Source organism: Psittacula echo, assembly GCF_963264785.1.
Source record: "Psittacula echo genome assembly, chromosome: 3".
NCBI classification, from domain to species: domain Eukaryota; kingdom Metazoa; phylum Chordata; class Aves; order Psittaciformes; family Psittacidae; genus Psittacula; species Psittacula echo.
Window position 1 is genome coordinate 124,583,245 of NC_137736.1, and position 24,321 is coordinate 124,607,565.

At 46.7% G+C, this 24,321-nt stretch overlaps 1 protein-coding gene across 1 annotated transcript; it reads left to right on the top strand.

Moving 5' to 3' along the window:
- Positions 1-588: 588 nt before the first annotated feature.
- On the top strand, positions 589-23,188 carry GDPD4 (glycerophosphodiester phosphodiesterase domain containing 4; the record flags this gene model as incomplete). Its single annotated transcript, XM_080613579.1, has 15 exons — positions 589-771; positions 1,416-1,519; positions 2,520-2,613; positions 8,499-8,558; positions 10,611-10,709; positions 12,819-12,912; positions 14,168-14,313; positions 14,652-14,734; positions 15,809-15,959; positions 16,818-17,039; positions 17,980-18,137; positions 19,510-19,657; positions 20,871-20,953; positions 22,203-22,285; positions 23,157-23,188. The coding sequence occupies 15 exons, from the start codon at positions 589-591 to the stop codon at positions 23,186-23,188; spliced, it is 1,740 nt and encodes a 579-aa protein (XP_080469705.1).
- Between the last annotated feature and the right edge of the window lie 1,133 nt (positions 23,189-24,321).

Genomic DNA, 24,321 nt, shown 5'->3' on the forward strand with positions numbered 1-24,321 from the left:
TGCTGTAGTTTTGCCAGGATAAGAGCTGTGTACCTGGAGGGTTTTAGTCCCTTTCCTACACAAGCTGGTTAAACCGATAGCAGGTTGTAGACGGGTCACAGTGATGTTGAATTGATTCCTATGGCTAAGCCTAGGCTCAGGCTCATCTGCCATAAGTTGAGAACCTGCATGGAGTGCTTAAGTTAGTGATTTCAACTCCCAAAGCTCCCTGTATAGTCAAAAGGAGGCAGAGGTGTCCCTGCCCATGGCAGCGGGAGTGGGACTAGATGATCTCTAAGGTCCTTTCCAGCCCAAACATTCTATGGTTCTTGGATTCTGTGGTTCTAGAATTCTATGGTTCAGAGCACCTAAGTTACTACTAGGAGCACCACTGACTGCTGAGGGGACTTGAAAAGCCCATGCTCTTTGCTTAGACATCTCAGGTCTGTAAAGTTAGGTGGAGATTCCCCAGCACCTTTTCCTGCCGGTCTCAGCATCCTCTTGAGGAAACTTCCTCCTTGTTTGCTGATACAAAAGCCGATGAAAGGAGGGTTATCCCCATAACACCACGGTCTTGTTCCAGGAGGAAGATGAGATAAAGCTGCTCAGATGGAGGCCGGTTCCAGCAGCTTCAAGAAGCTCAAGTTTGGGAAGCTGAAGGTGGTTCGCCAGCGCTTGCTGCAGCGCTACGAGCATCAGCCCTTCGTCTCCTGCCTGGCTGGTTTCTACAGCTGCCAGTGGAAGCGGTACCAGCGCAGAAGGGCCGAGCCTGGGCAATGCTGCTGCAAGATGGTAAATTAGCTCAAAACCAACACAGATTTCTGTGTTGGGGACAGGCCACGCCAAGCCGACAAATGCTTGATGGTGTGGGCCAAAGGCATCGCTGCCCAGCATCATTTGGAGCCCAATGAGACCTGTTGGGTGTTAGATTCTGCTCGAAGATCATCATCTAATCTTGATGCAAGTGCTTGGATCATTCTGTGGTTCTATGTATTGCTGTGTTTCTGTGGCAAGCTCAGTTTTTCTGCGCCACCACACAGCTATAACCAAGGAAAGGACCAAACCCTCCCACCGTCTCAAAGCCATAGGATCAAATGAAACACATGCTATTTACATACGCATACATATGCAACACATCAGAATTGCAAAGAGGGCTGCTGCATGATGCAATTCTCTCTCATGTGAGGTGCTTAAAACCCTGTTCCCTTGTGAAGGCATGAGATCTGTTTCCCCTGAAAGTAAATAGTGTAGAGTATGCTTTTGAGGACATTCCCCTGGTCACAAGGGACAGGGAGGGAATTCCTCTCTATATCTACTTCAGGACATCCAATCCCAACCCACGTGTTTCAAGAGCACCCTATCAGTATTTGCAACATGCTCTGATTGCTTCGGGGCAGGCAAGGCTCTGACCACTTGTCCTTCCTCTCCCTCTCCAGCGGGAATGCATGTTTTTCCCATTGCTTGTTGGAGCTTTCTTTTTTTCTCTGGTCTTTCTGTACCTGTGTGGGGAAGCGAAAAATGACTACAATAACTTTGACTGGTGAGTACCACCTCGTTCTCCTCTCTCACTCTTTGGGCAGGTCTCTTGGGTGGCTGGGAAGTGATGAGCACCCTCCCATGCAGCTTCAGCCATGAGCCAAAGATTTGGCTCCTTAAGCTCTTGGTTACAGCATCCAAATTGAGTGGTCAATGACTTCAGAGGTGCTGAGGCTCTGCCTTTTGCTTGGCTGCAATTTTTACCTGTAGGTGGGAATTTGGAAGAAAGGAGAGAATCATCGCAGAAATTGTGAGTGGATTAAATACCTCTTTCCTTTCCTTCTCCAAGTCTTTTCCCCTCCTCCCGTTTCCTCTGAGGACATGTAGTGGCTGGCATCAGAGGCATTGTGCCAGCTATCTACAGAAAGAGAATTGTGTGTTTCCAGGCTCAAAAGTAAGGAATAACCAGCAGTGATTTATGCAAATCCTCTTCTTCTGTACATAGGCAACAGTTATGCAAATCTGGCCCCTAGAGTTAAACCAGCTCAAATACTATGGGGAGGAAAGGTGTGATAATGGTATTCATCTTTATTGAGCCTTTGGGTAAAAGTAAAGATTCCCTCACTCCTCCTTGGGCAATCCCTCTGCATCCATCCAGCTTTCGGGTGTTTTCTGCTTCAGATCTCCCTCCTGTTGTGATGCCTTACACAACCACAGGCAGTAAGACATGCTGTTGGCCTGAGCCATGTCATCTTCCTGTTCCCCCAGGCTGCCTTGTCTGCAGTAAGGTGCTGTGTCTTAGAGTGGGAGCTCTCTGGAGCAAGCCCATCCATTTGGTCCTGTGTTTTCCACCCCAACACACTGGGGTATTAGTCAGGTGGTTAATGCAGTTATGGATTTGGGGAAGGAGGCTCTTAACCCCTTTTGCATCTTACAGGGTAGGTTATTCCTCCTTCCTTCTTTGTTTTATTGCTTTGAAATGTCATGTTTCAAGGAACAAGGCTGTTGTTCCTCTCCATGTGCTAAACAAAAAACCTCTATTGTAATATTTCATTGCTTTTTAGGTACAACTACGAGACCCTGGGCTTCTGGTTCCTCTGGTCTCTTGTTCTCCTGAGTGTGGCTGCACTCTTGTTCACGTACATCACACTGTTATTGGTAAGTGATGCTCCTTGTAAGCTAACTGTGATTAATAGTCCTAAAAAGTAGACATAAGGATGGCTTTAATGCGTCAGACCAAAGCTCAACCTAGCCCCATGGACAGTGGGTATCTATGGAAGATTTGGAACACAATCAGTGTTTAACAGTTCTTTCTCCCCATGTCCTCTTTGCAGATGACCAATTTCAGCTCAGGGGTCTCTAAACCAGATGTAGTTTTCTCCCTATGACTTCTCTTCAATGAGTGTGTCCAATCTCTCCTTGAACCCAAGGAGAGCTGTGCCAGCAGTGGCTGGATTTAGACTTAGTGGAGGCAGCAGGGAAGTACAGGACTGTGAGTCACGTAGTGATGCTATGTCATCAAAGCTGAGTTATTCCTCTAATCCTGAATGAAGAAGCTCATTAGAAGAAGGGGAACATTATCAGTGAAGCTGCCTTGACTCACTCAGCTTTGCTGGAGGGCTTCTCTTCATGTAGAGACAACAGACGTGGTCACAAAACACTAGTTTTAGTTTTTTGAGTCCTATAGTGTGACTCTATTCTTATAGAGGCAATATTCCTGAGATCTTCACTTTTCCAAATCCTGTGCCATTTTGTCTGGGCTTCCGATCTGCTCCATGCTTTGCTTACATATGGAAACATACTTTATGGAATCCTACTTATGGAAACATAACAAAGCCAGCTAAAAGTTCTAGCTACTCATCATTTTTCTCTGTCCTTTCCTTCATGAGGAACTCCTCCAAATAAAGACAGATATCCCTGCCCATGGAAGGGGGTTGGAACTGGATGATTTTAAGGTCCTTTCCAACCCGAACTACTTATGATCCTATGATTTTATGATCTGTGTTTCCGCCTTCTGCATCCATAGCTACAAGTTAAGTAATCACTCTAACTGCAGGGGCTGGAGTCCGCGTTCAGTCTCATCCCTGCTCCAATTTCCACTTTGAAATGCCAGGTGCTGAGGGTGAGGTTATGGCTTTGACTCACTTCTGTGACTGACAACCAGCTTTTATCACTGATTCCTGCTGTTCTTACCTGCTGCCTCATGTGTCATCATAGAGGCCGTCTGTAAATTGCTCATGGCAGGGAATCTCTCTTTGCTTTGTGCATGCAGCGCCTTAACACAATAGGTTCCTGGGGTCCTTTGTCCCTGCTGGGGGACAAATAAACTGTGATTTTTATTCTAGTGCTAGCAATCAAAACCCCAAAGTGATAAATAGGACAGCGCGGCCATGCCCACAGTGATCAATAGCATTGTGAAAGCTGTGCACTAACAGTGCTCTGAGCAGGACAAATAACAGCATTTGCCTACAGCGACTTTGTGACTCTAGGGCTCAATATCTGCTATTCAGTAAAGCCTGTGTGGCTTTCCCGTTGACCATGGAGTACTATGGGTGGTTTGGTGGTTGCAATGATACTTTGGGCAACCGGGAGCTTTGGCAGAGATGCCCGCTTGATATGGATACCTCTGAGATTCTAACCTCAGCAGGCTGTGGATCTGGAGTCAACTTCAGGATCAGACTAACCCATCATAGCTAGAAATGAGCTTTAAAGGGCTTTCTTGGCTTGAGGAGCCTGAAGATCCCTGGGGATGGTGTGTCAGCTTGGTCATGCTCTGACTGGATCCAAACACCAGCCAGCATCTAAGCAGTGGTTTTTCCTAGACGGTTTTAATGTCTTTGGCAGCGTGACTGTGAGACCACGAGCTATCAGAGCAAGTGATGGGCAAAGGAAAATACAAGGTGAAATCGGTGTCCTACGTGGTTCAGTTCAGTCTCAGTCCCACTCTTCACTGTGTAGACACATCCTTCTCCCCATCCCAGCAGCTCAGTTCTGTCTAATGAGGATAACATTTGCCTTCCTCAAGAGGGTGAGCGTGGATAAACCTGAAGAAATACAAGTAGCCTGGATGCTACCAGACAAGTTCTACAAGAGGAACACTTCAGAGGTTCCCCTGCTCTAGGGACAGCCCCTGCAGTGAGGATCCATTTGCTCCTTGCTTTCATGGAGCTGTTAAGTGACCCACCTAAAGATGGGTATTTCTTGCCCTGCTTGGTTGCATCCCCCTGTCACTGTGTCTCATTTGATAAGATTGCTGCATGCATCTATTTGGAGCAGTGAGCACTGGGAGATGTGAGACCCCTTGCTGTCAGAGCTGTTACCTAAATAGGATTAGGTCTTGAAGGAAAGAGGCGTAAGGAAAGTTAATCATGGAATTATAGAATGCTTTAGGATTGAAGGGACCTTAAAGCTCATCCAGTTCCAGCCCCTGCCACGGGCAGGGACACCTTCCACTGGAGCAGCTTGCTCCAAGCCCGTGTCCAACCTGGCCTTGATGGGGCAGCCACAGCTTCTCTGGGCACCCTGTGCCAGCGCCTCAGCACCCTCACAGGGAAGAGCTTCTGCCTAAGAGCTCATCTCAGTCTCCCCTCTGGCAGTCACCACCACCATTGGTGCTTCCACTCTCTCAAAAGAAGCAGGGTCACACGATGGTCCCATACCTGCATGCAGGGTCTTGCGATGGCAACTGTGGCTCAGCAATGCTCATCGTGGCACGGCTCCTTTCAGAGAAGGACTCTGCCAAGGATCACATCTCCATCACTGCAGAGCTTCCCTGTCACAGCATCTGGCCTTTCACTGCAGCCTTTGATGAACCACCCAGCGAAACACTAAGAGCCTCACAGGCCCATAACTGCAGCTCAGCCCTTCCACATTTCATAAACCTACCAATGTGGGTACTATATGGTAGCTGAATGACCCTTATACATATCAGACAACTGATGGCCAAACAGGTTGCCCAATTACATTCCATATAGTGGTTAAACAGTGTTGAATGGAGACTTCCTTACATATGCTGCAGACCTGCACCCAGGTCATGTTTCCTTGTGGTGTTTTACATCAGCAGCCCATCACATCAGAAAACCAAGCACTGATGCCCTTGTTGGAGCAGAAAGGTTTTTACAGCAGCCAGTGCCTGGTCTGGTTTTGTCTACGGGCACCATACCCTTCCTTAATGGTAGCTGCCAGCCGGAGCAAGCCTGCTTCCATGATCTTATTGTGAACCATTGAAGCAAACACTCTTCTTCCCACTGGCCACCAGCAGCTGAACCAAATGCTGCACAAACCCCCCCTTGCTGCCTGCTCAAAGATGCTCCCTGTCCACAGGCATCGCTGTAATTCATTCAGACAACCAGTTTCAATTAATTCAACTGTTATCACTCCCTAAGACAATTTTCTCATCCCCATTAGAGCTGAAAGCTTAAGCTGAGGGTGTCTGATTGTGGGAGCATTTGTGCTCAGTGGAGGAGAAAACTCTTGCTCAGTCTTTCAAACATGAACAGATAATATTTCCCTCTCTGCAGTTCAACCATGTTCGTTCTAAGGGTTTTGGGGAGGTGATTTCTTACTCTGCAGAGTAAAGAGGTGCTGATGTGTTGTGGCCTCTCAATTGGTAGGTTAAGAGGGAACTCACACAGTACATCGGCGTTGAGGTCCAAAAAGTTATCTCAAACATCCATCCCTAACAGTGTAGGGTACCAGCCAAGTTTTGGGGCGCTGCATGTTTGCTAGTAGGTGAATGTAAGAACCTGAATTCTTGCTGTGGCCATCAAAGTGAGAAGGTATTTTAGGTGAACTGAGTGTCTAAATGCCTGCCTTCATGTCCTTGTTGTGGTTCAGAGGCTGCCTGAGCCTCCCCAGCAGCACTGAAACAACTATAAGGTCATTCCTGTGCTGAAGTAGAGTGGATTTAAGCATCTATTGTCCATCCTTTGGCAGGAGAACCTTGTGGTCAGTGCATCCACTCAGAAAGAGGGCAGCAGAGGTGCAATCCTTGCAGCAAATCCACCTCTCTTGACACTGGGAAGCATCCCTTAAGTACCACTTTGCAGGTAGATGACGGACGGGAGACACTTGCACATCTCATACTGAAGAAGAGAAGAATTCAAGTGTTGGAGGATGGAAGACTGAAGGAGATGATGGGACCTTGGCTCTAGCCTCAGCAGTACCAGTCAGAAACATATTGGTCACCTAAGCCCACACATCTGGGTACTTGAATTAGACAATCCCAGGATGCGTATGGAGCAGTTTGAAGGTGTCAGACCTGCTGGTGCTGGTGGTCCTTTTGCCTGAGGAAGTCCTGTTCTAGGTGCAAACATGTGGGACATTGCTAAAGGCAGCTGTTCTTTGTGGAAGAGTGGTTGGACAGGTCCTGAGGCAGCTTTTGAAGAGCAGGATGAAGCTAAGTGAGCGTGGCTTGAGATGTTAAGCTTCAGCAGCTCACATCACGTCAGCAAACCGGTCCATAAGGACGCGTTCTCCTACAGTGACCAGCGGTGCAACTGCAAGAGTTCCTTCTTCACCCTCTGAGGATGAAACCTGGCGATTCTTCTCCTTGTAAGCTGACAGTGAGATGTTGTTTCCATCTATAAAAACGAGCTCACCCTCCAAGGGCATTCCCAGAGGTGATGCATCATTCATACTGACGTTGCAGGAGAGAGTCTAGTTGGACATGGCCTATGAAGTCAGTGTCTGGCTGCACCTTAGGCAAGGACCAGGTCTTTGTATAACATTGCTTGCAGAAAACGGGCAAAATGTCTTTTTTCTCCCCTTTTCTGAAATAGCTTATTTAAATGGGTCTGGCTTAAGATCTTTAGCAGTAATTCAATTCTCTCTGAGCTGCTCCCATGGTTACTTGTCACGTACTGGGTGTAGGGTTCGATTAAAGGAGGCTAACGTGTCAAGAAGCACTTAAAAGCTGATCTGTATTCTCTGCTGAGCTTATAGCTTGTTTCAAATCAGCATGATCCTGAAAAGACTGTGTGTTTGTAGCTGGATGGGAAACAGCTTGCATTCCTTTGTGGTTGTATTTTGGGAGAGAAGAGCCTCTTCCCCTAAATCTGTGTGTCCCGTTTTCATACAATCCCACTGTGCTACAGTCTGCATCATAAATGATCCTTCTAACTGACGTCTTCTAGTGCCTACTGATGCCTACTAACTGACAATTACTAACAGGTACTTTAAGCACTGATATCTGGTGATACTGGTCCCCAGATTGTCCCTTGCAGTGCTGGGGAAGCTCGCCCCAGGCACTCAGATGACTGCACATAGACCTGTGTGTTTCCACAGCAGCAAAGTACTTCTCCTGGTAAAATTCATCACCAGGTTCATTGGTTGCTTAGGTCTGGGACAACTTGCAGGAGCTCCATTGGAACCACAGACTGGCTTTCCTCATCCTTTGCTTCTTGGTGTTCAAGGCTTCTCCTTGCCCTGGCTGGGGTTTGCCTCAAGAACCCTCCCCAATGACTCCGGCTTGCTATGGGAGGGAAGGAACATTCCAGCCACCGAAACCCAGAGTCCTTTAATCTCCAGTGCAGTTTTCCCTGTTGAGATACGCCTGCCTCTTGTGTTTCCTGCTATTACTGTGGAACTGCTGCCTCCTTTGCTGTCTGCTCTGTGTTTTTGTGACGCTTTAGAGGCATTTTCTACTCCCTGACCTCTCTCCCATGGTTGATACGCCTCTGATCACAACAAATGCACAGGAAATAGGCAAAGTTAATGCTTTATTGGTTCATACCATAGCAGTTGACCCTGGCCATCACTCGTCTTTCAGAGTCTGTACTCACAAAGAGAAGTCACTGAAGTGTGTACTCCAAAGTGCCCATGAAAAGGCTTTGATCCTGGAGGGCAGCCTTGATATGTGCTAGGCCATTTCAGAAGCACTTTTACGTATCTCCATATACCTGTCCTGCTAACAGCCTTGACATCGTGCAGCAAGACCTAGTGTGAAGTGACTTCCCAATGCAAAAGTAATTCCAGAGGTACCTCACTGAACACAGGTCATCATCTCCTACCAGGATGCAAACAATCTCTGCTTGATTCCCCAGGTCCTGGCGCTGTGTTTGCTTGCAGAAGGCCAGCAGCTCTACCTACACTGGAGTCACAAGGTGGGGAGAGTCATGGATTTCTGGTAACTCTATTCCATGCTTTAAATCAATTGAGTGTTTCTCTGCATGAAGAAGATAATGGGATAGAAGCAAGAGAGGGAAGAGGTTAATCATAGGAGACTTTAGATACCCAAAAGAATGATATCTCCACCTGAGCTGATCACCTGAACTCCTTTTGCAGTCAGTGGAAGGAAATGAATACTCAGAGGATGCAACCAGCCAACTGGTATAGACATGTAAATTAAGATGAGATGAATCACACTTCAAAGTACCTTTTTTCCCCCACTGACTCTAAAAGGAGCCTGAAGTGACTCGTTCAGGTGAAGCTGTCCATATTTGACATCTCTACATGTGGTAACAGGAAGATGAAAGCAAAGTGTTCATGAGAAGCACAGCGTAAGTTTTGTAGCAGCCTCTAGCAGCAGTGGAAGAAGAAACCTGGATTTTCCAAGGCATCCTGGCACCTTGTGCCTTTTGGTCTTTGGGTGGGTTGGGAAATGCCACATGGAATTTTGATGGTGCAGAAACAAGTCCTCAGATCTGTTGCTGCAAAATGATGCATTAGAATCACCTTCCTTAAGAAATCATTGAGGTTATTTGGGGCAAATGTAATGTGATTGCAAATCTTGCAGTGGAAGGGAGTAGCTGAACATGCAGGTACTTGATCCTGTGTTTCTTCATTTAAGTAATGGATGTACAGTCATTTTACTACTGAAAATTGGCTTCCAGAGGAACCAGAGAGATGTAGAACAGTTTGTAACAAAACCTGAGGCTGTATCCTTAGGTGGAAGAGACCAGGAATGAATTAGGGACACTGCAAGTGGTTGTGGATCCCCATCCCTGGCAATGTTCAAGGGTTGGACAGGGCTTGGGGCAACCTGTTCTAGTGGAAGGTGTTCCTGCCTGTGGCAGGGGGTTGGAACTGGATGAGCTTGAAGGTCCCTTCCAACTCAAACCAGTCTGGGATTCTATCATTATTAAGGTGTTGATCTGTAGGATCCCCCTGAAGAATGGCTGGGGCCTTGATGGGATTTCTACTTGCACTTAGTTGTCGGCAGATAAATGACGTACCAAGCAGAGCCTGCCATGACCACTGTGCTGGTACCAAACTGAGCGAGAAGCCAAGGAACAGACTGAGCTTCATCCTCACTTCTTTGGTTAAGAAGTGAATTCCCATCTCTTTGTTAAGGGAGTATTTGCTGTTGGTGAAGCCTGTTTAAAGGAGCTCATAGCATAAGGAAGCTGTGTTGCTGTTTCTTTCAGGTGGGATACATCACTTCTAAATTTAGCTATCTTCATAGAATCATAGGCTAGTTAGGGTTGGAAACGACCTTAAGATCATCTATTTCCAACCCCACTGCCATGGGCAGGGACACCTCACACTAAACCATGGCACTCAAGGCTCTGTCCAGCCTGGCCTTGAACACTGCCAGGGATGGAGCATTCACAACCTCCCTGGGCAACCCATTCCAGTGCCTCACCACCCTCACAGTAAAGAATTTCTTCCTTATATCCAATCTAAACTTCCCCTGTTTAAGTTTCAACCCCTTACCCCTTGTCCTGTCACTACAGTTCCTAATGAAGAGTCCCTCCCCAGCATTCTTATAGGCCCCTTTCAGATACTGGAAGGCTGCTATGAGCTCTCCACGCAGCTTCTCTTCTCCAGGCTGAGATTATCTATCTGCTGGAGATTTAATGTGAACTGATCATCTATAGACTCCATCTACAACAACAGAGAGATAGAGAGGCATCTTCCATCATAGAGCAAGCAGGAATTGATTGCCTCTGGAAATTCCTCTCATTCTTCAATGGCTATAGAGGGAGCCTGTAGGGTGACATAGCTGGGTACCTAGCTATTAATATCTTGCCATACAGAGAAGCTGATCAATAGCACTGTTGGTCTGGGTTTAGCCCCATTGGATCTCTGTCTCTTAACTGGTATAGTCAGCCTCATACATCTTAAACTTATCCAGTCCAAGCTGCTTAATAAGCCTGTGAGTCAAATGGATGGCACAGAAATGGTGAAGCTGATTTATGTCTTCTTCTCCCCAGATCGGGACTTTGATTGTGCTGACCTGCTCTGTGGCAGCCCTCTTTGCACTATCCATACTCTGGGGAGATCAATGGGAAGCTGTCCGCCTGTCGCTCCAGGTAAGAGGGGCTGGAAGGTCTGTTTGAAAGAACAACTTAGTTATAGAAGCATTTTGTGGTAAATGGCAGCAAATATTCCATGCAGTGGGTGTATTTCACATGGGTTTTCTGGGCAGGGTATGTGCTTTTGCATAAGCTTTTGTTATGACTTGATGTTGCCTGTTGGGAGAAAGGAAACCAAGACCCGAGGTTGAACTTCAGGCTGTCTGATGTAGCACGTCTCAGTTTGGGAACTCACAATAGGTTGTTTGTTAGGGTTTTTTTGACACTGTTAATCTGCAGGTGCCCAGAACAGGTAAATGAGACCCCTTTGGCAGGTAGGGTTGCTTGAGCAAGAGCTTTCTCCCTAACCAGATCCTGCCAGTTCAGCAGCTTCAGCATTAGCACTTTTCAGTCTTTGTGACTCAGAAGAGCTTCCTCTCCTGAGGGCAGGACAGCAGTGAATGTTCGGGAATCATGTGGGGAATCATGAAGGCATCAGGTTGGACAGCATGCTGGATGCAAGAGGTCAGAGTGCATGGTCTGGTGGCCTCCTCAGCTCTCAGTAGGTGTGAAGATGGAGACAAGAGGTGCCCAGTGTCGTTTAGTGTTTGAGCATCCAGGTCCCCACATGTATTTGAAAGGAATTACATAGCCTTTGACTACGCAGCTACCTTGCAGATGTTATTTGGGCCTGTCACCTCTCCATCATGAAGCTTATTGCTTGTGAGTGTTGGGAAAGCAATGCATATGGCCTGGAAGAGGAATCACAGGTGTGATGTTTGTAGGGTGTATTCAATTGCACATTCCTGCTCTAGAGTTTGGTAGCCATTTGGGCTATGTGCTGGCAAAGGGAATGGGACACCATCAGCTTTTCCTTCTCCTTATGGACTCCAGGAGAGGTGGATAAGGAGAAAGAGACACAAAAGCCTTTGGGTTCCCCACAAGTGCTGTTAATTTCAAGTGTTCATGCCCTTTAGGATGCTCCACGTGACTTCCAGCTGCTGTTCCCAAAGGATAGAAATCTCATAGATCCTGTGTCATGTCCATTAGCCCTGCAGAGCTGTCTCAAATATCCCGGACATCTGAGATAGCACGTCTGTTGACACAATTGAAACCTGCTTCTGGTAGAAAGATGTTGATGTCAAGTGTCTGGGGTAGACAGTATCATGTGCAATAACTCTTAGTGTTTGCTGCTTTCTTTGAACCTTCCAGCTTAGGGAGTCAGGCATGGACTAAGCAAAAGGAAAGGCTCACAACTGGATAGCTTTTTTCTCTAGCACATATTAGGCTGGGTCTGAGGAACAATTCCTGCCCCAAAGGGTGCTCAGGCATTGGAACAGGCTGCCCAGGGCAGCGCTGCAGTCACCGTCCCTGCAAGGGTTCACACCCCGTGGAGACGAGGCCTCAGTGCCATGGGTTAGTGGTGGCCTTGGCAGGGCTGGGTAAGGGTTGGACTGGATGAGCTTAAAGGGATTTTCCAACCTGGTTGATTCTGTGATTGTATGGTACCTTAATAACATTTAGTTCTAGCTGGAACAGAAATCATTCGGTTCTGATGAGCATGGGAAAACGATGGGCTGGTTTCTCTGACAGATTTGCCTAGTTTTAGGAAATGTGTCATACTAACATCCATTCGGTGTCTGTACAAGTGGTAAGCTCTTTCTGCTTTGTTATAAGCAATATATTTACTTCTCTTATATTACAATATTTAGTTCCATAGGGTTTGTTAACATCAGTTTAATGATTTAGCTGCAGTGTGATGTGGAGATGACTATTACCTGAAGGAGACTGAATTGATTTAGATTGATTTAAACTGATTCCTCCCTGGAAGAGGTTCACAGATTATGGCATAACAGTGATGGCAATTGTGTGATGAGGACAGCTGTGTCCCCTTCAGCTGACTTAGGAGAGTGAGGAGCACCCCTTTGCCTGGCTAGAGGCACATATATCTCTCCTCCAACTCTAGAGGTGTTTGATGGATCCAATGCAGGTGCAGGAGAGAGGCTGAACTGCTGGTTATCTGCATCAGGAACCCATCCAGGTGGAAAGCTTTCACCATGTTAGAGCTTGTTTCCGTATGTTTCCTTGCTTAATCCTTTGAATAAATTCCTTTTCTCTCCTTGCCAGATCACAGCTCCCTACCTCCACGTAGGAGCAATAGCCATCATGGTCCTCCTGTTCTGGCCTGTGGCATTCCATGCCATCAGAGCAGATAGGAAAGGTACAGTAGCTCTTCTTCCTGCTCTCTGCATGACAAAAGACATATATCGGTGTGGGGAAACAGATATACAGGAGACTTTGAATTTCTGTGTATCCAGGGAAATTAGTGGGGCTTGGGCTGTGCATTGTCCTGTGTGTTACTGGTTTGCATGCCCCATTGCACAGTTTTGGCCTATACCAAGGCAGTGACCTGCCTTGAGATGAAGGAGATTAGCAGAAATGCCCGTGTTCTGAGTCATGCATGGAGATTTATTCAGCCTGGTTTTTGCTTGCTGTACTCAGCTTTGATATCTCAGAAGGGATCTCCAGTCTAGTGAATCCACTTCAGACTAGTGCATCTCAGGAGAAGCCAGCTGAGATAGATAGGGGAAAGAGCTTTTTGATCAGTTCCTAGTGTTTTCTCATGGGGAGTTCATGTCTACCTCCAACAAATGGGACCAAGTAGTGTAAGGGCAAGGCGAGAAGCCAGGAGCAACTGCAGAAGAGCCTGGCTCTGAGACTGGCTGTTCTTCTCTGACCTAGGCTCTCCATATAACCAAAAATATCTACATGACACCTATCTGCAGATGTTGATTTGTAACAAAAATCACAGCATGGGGTGGTGAAAACAGGGTTTTTTCTTGTCCATGATTTTTCTGGGGAGAATATGCTGGGACCCAAGACATTACATTCCACCATGCCTAATGGACTCCTAGCTCGATACATCAGCTTGATGTAAGCCCAGGTTCCTTCAGAGCCACTGATGCAATACGCAGAGAGGTGGTGGTACCCATTCAAGAAAGAGATGTTGGTGCATAGATGCTCATTTCATAGAGGAGCTGTTTTGTTCCTCAAGGTGAATGCGCCCTGGGGCTTTTCTTCTTAATTGGGAGTGAAACTTCAAAATCTTGCTTGTTCTTATCCAAGTAAGATAAAAACCAGAAGCATCCTTCTCTTGAAGGCTGTTTTTCTGCAGATGGGGGATATTTCATTGCACCACCTCTAAAGAAAGTAGAGCCATGCCTTGCTGTAAGGCACAGTGAGATGTAATTAAAGCACAAACCCTGCAGTCCTGACTTAGCCCATGCCCTTGGTTTGACCAGTTAGTTTTCTGGTTGCATTGGAGAGAAAGTAAATATTAGTGGGAAGAAGGGATGGAAAAAGGGATGTGGCAAAGCCTAACAGCTGCTGAGCTGCAAGGCTGTATTAAAAGTCAAGGCAAACCTGTATGTTACTGCATGGATTAACTCTAGCCTTCCTCCTTTAAATTCTTTCAGTTATTCAGGTGATAATCGTTGGTCCATACCTGGCTATCCTTCTCTTTCTTTTCTTGATACCTCTGGGGATGTACTCGCCTTGCATCAGACAGATGGGGACTCTTGGACCAAAGCCAGACCTCATTGGACACCGTGGAGCACCAATGGTAGGTCTGGAGAAGTTGTTTTACATCATTTCTTCATCCTTCATTGTCATCTTCTGTTTTCATCCCACGAAATCTGTGGAGGGTGGAAGGGGAGACATTCCTGGTTGGAACTCCATGCCGAAGGCTTCACTGCATGGGGTTCCTAACAAGGATAACACTGTTCCTGAGGGATAAGATGGGTTTGGTGGCTAAAGTGGGAGAAAACAGTAGACTTTAGCAAGATAATGATGTTCCCTTAACAAAAACCAGAGGTACTACAAGGAGACAGAAATTACTTACAGAGCCCTCCAGGGTGTGTTTGAAAAGGATCTGCTCATGTGCTTTCGGTTTGTTTCTAGCTGGCACCAGAAAACACCGAGATGTCATTTCAGAAGACAATTGAACACGGTGGGGCTGGTCTTGAAACAGATGTCACCATCAGGTAAGGGGAAAACATCACATCTCACCTAATACACGCTTCTTGGGGGCTAGAACGAGATGATCTCTAAGGTCCCTTCCAACCCAAACCATTCCATGATTCTTCTGCTAACAGCTGCCTTTGGAGACGTGCAACTCCAGACAATTAGGTTTTACTGATGGCTGAGACAGAGTGCCTCATGTTGGTGTGTGATGATAGGGGCTGTAGGGCATGGTTCTCAGGCAAGTCAATAAGCTGTAACTATTGATTTTAACAACCATTATTTCTGCAGTGTATTTTAGATGCTTTGCAGCACATAAAGACAAGTTCCTACCCTAGTTTGACTTCCAGGTCACAGTGATGGTTGTATCAGGCCTAAAAACCAACAGAAAGTTGTGTTCAGACTTGTGACAGCTTTGTCCTAATGATTAGACATATAATTACACTTGTTTGGGGGACCCATTGCCATGAATTGCTAACATGCTTTTATGTATGAGCAGTTTCCAGGCACTGAATGAAGAAAATACTAACATTTAGATGTTCTACTAAGGTGGACCTTGCTATAAGAAAAGTCTTACAGAAAGGTCTACTAATTCCACAGAATCATAGAAGGGTTTGGATTGGAAAGGACCTTAAGATCATCCAGTTCCAACTCCCCTGCCATGGACAGGGACACCTCACACTAAACCATGGCACCCAAGGCTCTGTCCAGCCTGGCCTTGAACACCACCAGGTATGGAGCATTAACCATCTTATAGAGAAGATCTTCTTTCTTCCCATCACTGTCCATTTAGACTTCAGTCCCCCAGAACCCATAGAAACACTTTGGTGTCAGCAAATAGAGATTTCAACCACAAGTTACTATCCAGTTTTTCTAGGGCTGGCAGACACAAATGCCACCATCTCCTCTTTGCCCTAAGGAAACTGAGGCACAGACAGGCATGGCTTCTCCAAGGTCACCCAACAGTATTTAAGCTGTAAATAACCTGGTGTCTTGAGCTTTCCTCCCTATCCAACCCTATGCACCAAGGGAGGCTGTAGTGCTCATACCACGATAAAACCGCACTGCAGGTGACCTGAACTCTTGCTCTCCAACAGCTATGATGGGGTTCCTTTCCTCATGCATGACAGAAACTTGAGGAGGACAACTAACATCAAGGAGGTCTACCCCAATAATGTTACTGAAAATGCAGCTTTCTTCTCTTGGGATGCCTTGCAGAAGTTGAACGCTGGGAAGTGGCTCCTTAAGGTAAGCACCATAAAGGACTATCATCAACTGGATGTGGAAAAGACACCAGCTAGCTACTACTTAATAGCATGAATGATGAGAGAGGAACTACTGCCTGAGCCAGAGCTTGAGGAAGTCAGTAGGAATCCTTTGTGTCTCCTTGGTTTGTCCAGTTGGCCTTTAGGATTTAGGAGACCCCTAACAGTTGGTTGCTGAGTGTTCTTGTGGCTGCTTATCATGGCAGCAGCAGAACACATGGGCTGGGTGAAGAAGATGAGAACTACCTGTGCAAGGTGCTGTGTATGAGAGCCACAGCTGACACGGTAGGACTGAGAAGAACAGCAGAGTTAGCTGTGAACTATGCAATTTAGGTCTCAGAAGAAGCGATGGGTGTCATCACAGCTGTCGTCACAGCTCCCAGTGCCTAAAGAGAGGCAAGAAACCTGGAGAAGGGCTTTGGACAAGGGCCTGTAGGGCCAGGCCAAGGGGAATGGCTTTAACCTGCCAGAGGGGAGACTGAGATGAGCTCTTAGGCAGAAGCTCTTCCCTGTGAGGGTGCTGAGGCGCTGGCCCAGGGTGCCCAGAGAAGCTGTGGCTGCCCCATCCCTGGCAGTGTTCAAGGCCAGGTTGGACACAGGGGCTTGGAGCAAGCTGCTCCAGTGGAAGGTGTCCCTGCCCATGGCAGGGAGTTGGAACTGGATGAGCTTTAAGGTCTCTTCCAACCCAAACCATTCTGGGGTTCAATGGATTTCCCCAGTTTCTCAAGTAGAAGAGCTAACCAAAGCAAAATGTTTATGCCAAACTTTTTCCTTCTTAGAGACAGGAGTTTTTTGGATCCAGCCTGATTGATTTCCTTTCTTTTTATCTCTTTATTTCTAGGATAAACCATTCTCATCCATCCGCTTTCTGTCAAAGGCAGACCAAAACTGGGCAATGAATCAGACAATTTACAAACTAAGTGATTTCTTGAGCCTCGCTGAGCGTCACGATAAATATGTGATATTCGACCTCTACCGCCCTCCAGATAAACATCCTTACAGGAACTCCTGGATCAACAGAATACTGGAAGTCATCTCTAAGTCAGGGATTAGACCTCATCTGGTAAGGTGGCTTCACTCCACCATATTCCTTTTCCTTGCTCTCCAAGTTGGAACTTTGGGGTCATTCCCTACATGATTTTGCCTGCATAAAGTCCTTGTATTTCACTTGTTTTAAGAGGCATCATTTGAACTCTGTTCCTACGATTGGTTCCTCAGCAGGTACAGAATGATATAACCCTACAGCAGCAGAGAAATAAGTTAGTGTATATACCAGCTGATGCCTTAGCCCCCGGAGGACATCCTTTCATCATTGTAATAACTGGCAGCCTACACCCTGCTACCTATGCTTATGTTATATGTTGCATAGAAACTCTAGGCTTAAATGGATATGCATGGAGTTTGGAGCTTTCATTGCCTTACTCCTGGCTTAAATTGAGATACATGGAGTTTGGATCCTTCATTGCCTTACTGCTGGCTTAAATTGAAATACATGGAGTTTGGAGCTTTCATTGCCTTATTCCTGACTTAAATTGAAATACATGGAGTTTGAAGCCTTCATTGCCTTCCTCCAGCAATGGATGAATGCTAAACTCGTGTGGGTCAGGTTATGTACCCATCAATGCCTGGGTTGTTACTCTGATCTGCATCTGCTGAAGCCTTTTCTCCTATCCTGGGAGAACAGGGGAATATTTTCCATTGCCTTTCCCATAAACCCAAGCTGTCTTTTCATTCATTTCAAACACCACATCTTTTGTTGGGCTGTGTGCAACATGCTCACTGATTTCAAGATGATAAGCAAGGAACAGTGAATACTTATTTCTTGATGAAAGTCACTTGCAAGTTTTAAGCCTGCATCCAAATATTCTTTGATCCCTGAAAAAAACATGGCATTTGACAGGCTGGGTTAAGCCCCTCAAGGTATTATCTCTACTGGGTTTATATCAAAGGCAGGGCATTTTAGTAGGTCTGCTGTAAATTCAGTATCCTCTTGCTGCCTGCAGGTCCTATGGCTGGAGAACAGCATGAGGTCCTTTGTTCACTCTGTTGCTCCTGGGTTTCAGCAGACAAGTGGCAGGAAGGCCCCAATTAAAGACCTATTGATGAGCAATATTGTCAAACTCAATCTGGCCTACAAGGAAATGTCCAGTGAAGATATCCGGTAGGTTGTAGTTTCACCCCCAAGTACAGCTGAACTGCATCTGGACTATGTTTGCCTCATGTGTGTGGCAATGTCTCCCTCCAGTGACCAGCCTCAAGATCTATAGCATTTTAGGAAAAACCCCTTTAGATCAAGTGGTCTTCCCTGTTTCAGCGTTTTGGGAGTGAAGGACTTTAGTTCCTACTGTTGACCCTGTGTATGGCCAAGAGGTGACATATGTAATTACACCTCCCCTGCCCTAAGTCCATATTTACTTGACTGAGACATGAGGATCTTCTGGGTAGAACACCACAGCTGTCTTCTGATGTCTTTCTATCCATGCCATCCTCAGTCCCACCAGCACTGAATCATGAAGATTGAACAACTATTTAACCTCCCATGGTGGCTCTTCCACAGACATCAGTGTAAGCACATAACACTATGGTGAGATTCCATCACCCTCCTGTAGCTGGTGTTGTGGAGAGTTCAGTTCTTGTCTCTGTTACTACCAATACTCCGTTGGTAGTGATACACTGAAAATGTCATCTCTCCAGTGGAAGGCTCCACATTCATTGTGGGAGTTTCCCAAATGGTCCTCTCATATGAAAGAAAAAAGAAGTAACAGCCTTATGTGTCCAGCCCTCCTTTGGTAAATAGGTTTTTTTGCTCCTTCCAGTGCACAAACACATCGAAATCTAACTAAAACCCGAAAAAGAGTAGAAAAGGTTCAATCCTTTGGTGTTTCCTCAATGATAATCACAGGATGTAAAATCCCAGGTAGATCCATTCGGGTAAACCCTGGATAGATCCTAGGTAGATTTACAAACACTGATACCCATGACACATTCCTTTACCATTATACAGAGCCTCTTCTTACTTCATAGTAAGTTTCAATAGCTTCTAAGAACTTGAGAAAGGATGAGTTGGTGCAGCAAACATGAGTAGCCAGCTTTGAGGTGGTTTTGAACACACTCTTGGGAGATCACAAACACATCATTACATGGATTGATATGGCAGAAGGATAAGAAAAGTTTTGACCTTTTGGACATTTGACTTGTGTTGGCCTCCGGCAGATCAGCAATTCTGTATTGACCAATTGTGAATGATTAATCATTGGCTGGTTGGCTTTCCATTCTGTTCCTTACCTAGGTCCTAAAGCGAGCCTTTCTTACAGAACATTGCTGTTTCTCCTTGATTGAGCCCAAACGAAGCACTAACCTTGCTTAACCAAGGCTATTCATAGAATCATAGAATCAGCTGGGTTGGAAAAGACCTTTAAGATCATCAAGTCCAACTGTTACCTCAAGACTGCCAAGTCCACCACTAAACCATGTCAAAAGGTATTGGGTATGTAAACCAATGCACAAATGTGTTGCCTTTTGGTCTTTTAAAGGAAATACGCCGAAGCAAACATCACCACCAACTTCTATGTGATCAATGAGCCATGGCTTTTCTCCCTGGCATGGTGCTCTGGAGCACACTCTGTGACCACCAATGCTGTCCATATACTGAAGAATCTCAACCAGCCACTCTTCCTCATGGTAAGTGAAGATATTCCCTGTCCCAGGAGTAGGAAGTAGGGTTGGGATGTTCATGGTTACCTTTGGAGGCCATGGCCCAGTTCATGCATGGACAAAGGACCCTACGCATGAAAAGGACCTGAGTAGAAAGCTGGCTTACCTGCAACCTCTGAGCCACTCCATGTATCACCATACCCTTTTCTTCTTTGCACTTTGCTGAGGTAGAAGCATCCTGCTTGTTAGGATTTGCAACTTAGGCCTTGAGATGAGGGAAAAGAAGTCGGATTGAGATGTGTGTGAAGAAGTGAAGGGCATTTGGGGGCACAAATGTGTGAGGATTTCCATTTCTAAGCCTTTGAAGCACCTTGTGTATGTCAGAAGTTCCTAGTTTCTCAGGGCTTCCCACTGCCCTTCTCAAACCTGGTCTAGTTCCACAAGCCCAAGGGAAACAACCATAAAAATAACCCTTCCTTGCCCTGAGCAATTATTTTCCACCTAAGTTGTCTATTCCCTATTCTGCCTTGGACAACTTGTAGGGCTAAGCATCACCTGGGTCCCACTAAAGCCCCTGCAGCCTTAAGGCGATTAGTTTGGATAACTGCCTTTACAATCTTGAAGTACATTTTATGATGCTCCCATTCAGACAACTGCAGTGTTTCAATCCATTCTAAGGGAGGGTGAAGGTCCAATCTCAGGACAAAGTTTAAACGCTCTTAGACTTAAAGCAGGATCCACCCCAGACACTTCATGTGGTCTCTTAAGGACAGTTTTGCGTATCAACCCCAGCTGATGTTGATGTTGAGGAGAAGCAGAGGAAATTACTGCCTATACTAATGAGAGGTCCCTGTTACATTCACTGTGATGTGGTTCAATCTTCTTGGCCACACCACAGGTCTTTATGAAGGGTGATGCTTTGGCACCAACACCCATCAGTGAGCGACCGCTTTGAACTGCCACCAAATAGTTCAAACACCTGAGGGATGTTACTGCACATGCAAACCAGGCATCTGAATGGCCATAGGCATAGATTCATGGAATCATAGATTGGTTTGTGTTGTAAGGGAACTTAAAACTCATCCAGTTCCAACCACCTTCCTCTAGAGCAGGTTGCTCCAAGCCCCTTCCAACCTGGCCTTGAACACTTCCATATTCAAGCAGCAAGAAAGAGCTTTAGCAACTTTTGTGCATACCTCGTGGTCCTTGGTGCTGGACATCCTCTGTTGTTCTCTTCCAGACTCCGAAGCAGTACAACATCATGTGGATCCTGACGGATCTGACCTCTGTGCTCCTCATCTCACTCATCTTTGCTCTGCACTGGTAACTATCAAGTCGCTAATGGCCATCCTAACCTGATCATTTGCTCCAGGTGGAGGGTAAGAGGGATGCTTTCAGGTGATCTGAAGGGTTAAAACTACTCTTGAGAACATTACCTTTCCCTTCAGGAACTAGAAGAAAGCCCTGAAAGTCTCCCAAAACTGCTTCTCCTGTTTGCTCTCATTTTCCCTTTTCATTATGAAAGCTCATCTATTCCCTACCCTCAGGATTCAGTGGAGACCTTGTGGATTTATGGCAGCATCATAAACCAGTTATCAAAGCCGATGGGCTGAGAAAGGAACTGATTTTTCTAGTATTACTATTTAGACATCGTTTCATTGGACTGACTTAGGAGGAAAGCTTTCACCTTGCATTCAAGGCTGCAGTTTGCAGGATGGTTCACACCCCCATGGTCTGACCTTCCTGCGCCTGTCTCCTCTAGGCTCACGTTCATGTTGTGTGTGCATTTCCAAGGGCCCTGCAGAAGCTTCTTTTCTGGGCTGGAATTGCAGCAGGGGCATTCCCAGCCCTGCTGGCAGTGAAGGGCCATCAGCAGTGCCTGAGGACCCTGCACAGTCCTGTTTGTCAGGTTTATGAACACATCATAAAGTCATGGAATGGTTTGGATTGGAAGTGACCTTAAAGCTCATCCAGTCCCAACCCCTGCCACAGGCAGGGACCCCTTCCACTAGAGCAGCTTGCTCCAAGCCCCTGTGTCCAACCTGGCCTTGAACACTGCCAGGGATGGGGCAGCCACAGCTTCTCTGGGCACCCTGTGCCAGCACCTCAGCACTCTAAGAAGTAAAGAACTTCTTCCTTATAGCCAACCTAAATCTCCCCTCCAGCACGTTAAACCCATTCACCCTTGTCCTATCACTACAGTCCCTGACGAAGAGTCCCTCTCCAGCATCCTTGTAGCCCCCTTCAGACACTGGAAGCTGCTCTGAGGTCTCCACGCAGCTTCTCTTCATCAAAACCACAAACATTTCTTGGGCTTTTAAACTTTTCAGTATTTTTTTACTAAACAAGGTTTACTCACAAAGTTGCCTTCAAAATGCTGTTGCACACGTGAAGTGCAGGTGCTTAGACATCAGTCATGCACTGGAGTCCCTTCTCTGAAAAGACCTGAGCAAACCCCAATATACCAGGGCAGATCCTACCCTGACAAAGTAGAAACAGGCATACATGGCATCAAGAAGGTGGGAGGGGAACCACAACAAGCATTGGCCTGACCCAGGTTCTTCGTATTCAGGTGGCGAGAGAGGAGTTTCTCCTGCTGTGCCAAAGATGATGACCTGATGCTGGAGAATGGCACCTACAACAAGTTCAAGACAGGTGAGCAGGGCAAGGAGATCCACTGATGGTTGGCATGGATGTCCTGATGGACGGGGTGGTGATGGGTGTTCATGCTGTGGGGAAGGATGGATGCATCCTGGGTTGTTTCAGTCTCAGTGCAGGTGGCAGTGATTTCTTCCCTCTGTTCAGCACTGGTGAGGCCACATCTAGGCACCGGGCCCAGTTCAGGCTCCTCAGTACCAAGGAGATTGTGATAAATGGGAGTGAACTCAATGGGGCCACTAAGCTGGAGGATGGGGCATTTGAGACCTGGGTTTGCACAGTGGGAGGGAAAATTAAGGGGCATCACTGTCTTCAGCCGTAGAGTCATAGAATGTCTAGGGTTGGAAAGGACCTTAAGATCCTCCAGTTCCAACCATCTAATGGGAGGGTGTAGAGAAGATGGACCCAGATGTTTCTTGGGTATATGTGACAACACCACAAGCAACCTTGGAAAATGTGGCTAGATATGAAGAGAAAAAAGGGATCACCTTCCCCATGAGGGTGATCAGACACTGAAAGAGGGACAAAACAGTGGGGAATATCCACCCTCAGAGCTGCTCAAAGGCCTGAGCAGTCCTATCTAATTGGCTGAGCTTCAAGCAGAGATTGGAGCAGAGGCATCCAGATGCCACCTCCAATATGCGTCATTCTGTGATGCTATGAAAAGAGGTACTGAGCACTCTTGGATTTGCACTCTTGGGTGGGATTGGCTGGGGCTGCACTAGGTATCTGCACCCATGGAGCCATCATCCACATAAAACGACCCAGCCTGAGCTGTTCACATTTTCAGCCATGTTCTGTTTGCTCACAATGGCTGGCAAAGCACCTGCAGGTGTTTCAGCAGCTCCCTGTGTGTCCTCTTTTCCAGAGCTCAACAACATGCCTAATGTCGCTGTCTGACAGCAAGCAGGGAGGGATGTGGACCTGCCACCTTAATGAGGACTGGAGAGCAGTCCATGCCCTTCCTGCAATGCAAACACTGACCTGCCAAGGGGGGCCCACATCCCTGGTGACAAAGAGCCATTTGCCTTTGTGACTGCAGAACATGAGCACCAACCTTCCTTCCCTATAGCCGTTCTTGCAATCCGTGCCTGAGATGCAGGGGAGCACAGATGGAGTCGCAGCCATGAAGAAGCTGTGCACTGTGATGGGATGCAGCAACCACATGGGAGCCACCGTTTACCTCTGAGCCCATTTGCATCCCACAGTGCAGTCGTCCTGTAATCCCTCCTGCTGTGCATAAGCAAGCCCTCTGTCTCCACAGCTGTGTGCTGCAGATGTGCTGCTACATCTGGGCATCATCCAGTCCTCCTTTGTGTTAGACCAACCTCTTCTCCACACATTCCCTCCCTCCCTCTTTCCTTGCAGGTCTCCTCCATCCCTGAGAGCACACTAAGCCCCACCAGGACTGTCAAGTGCTGCTGACTGGGTCACTAAGATCCATTCCTTTCTATAACACAGACAGGGGCACTTAGGTTTTCCTCTTCTCCACTCTCGCCCTGCCACAGACTCTAACAGGACAGCCTCTTCCCCTTGGCTGTGGCCAAGGGCATATCTCTCCATGGGTGCTGAAGGACTTTTTGGTGCCTTGGCCATGTAGCGACTGGGACTATAACCAAAAATACACCACTTCTATTGTTCAGAAGATTTGAGCTGCATGTGAATTGGTCCCACCAAGTGTCCTGTTTGCTCTTCCATTGGGAAGGTCTGTATAACCTGTGCTGCACCCTGAGATCAATTCCTGTTTTCATTTCTCCCAGTGGCGACTGGCACACAGCATGGAGAGGGGTCTATGCCTTGCTCTGCAAGGAAGGTGTGAGCATCTCCCAGGTTTAAGCCATAAATTTCTGCTTCAACAGATAAGAAGAACACATCTTTTGTGAGTTTTAAATGCTGTTTTAAATATGTCTTAGCTCTCCTGTCCTGTTGTGTTCTCATTCTGGCAAAGTGGGAAAGAAGAAGAAAATAGTCATCTTTACCTGCATCAGGCTATAGACGTTTTCTCATACATGAGCCTCATGCAGCTCCATGGT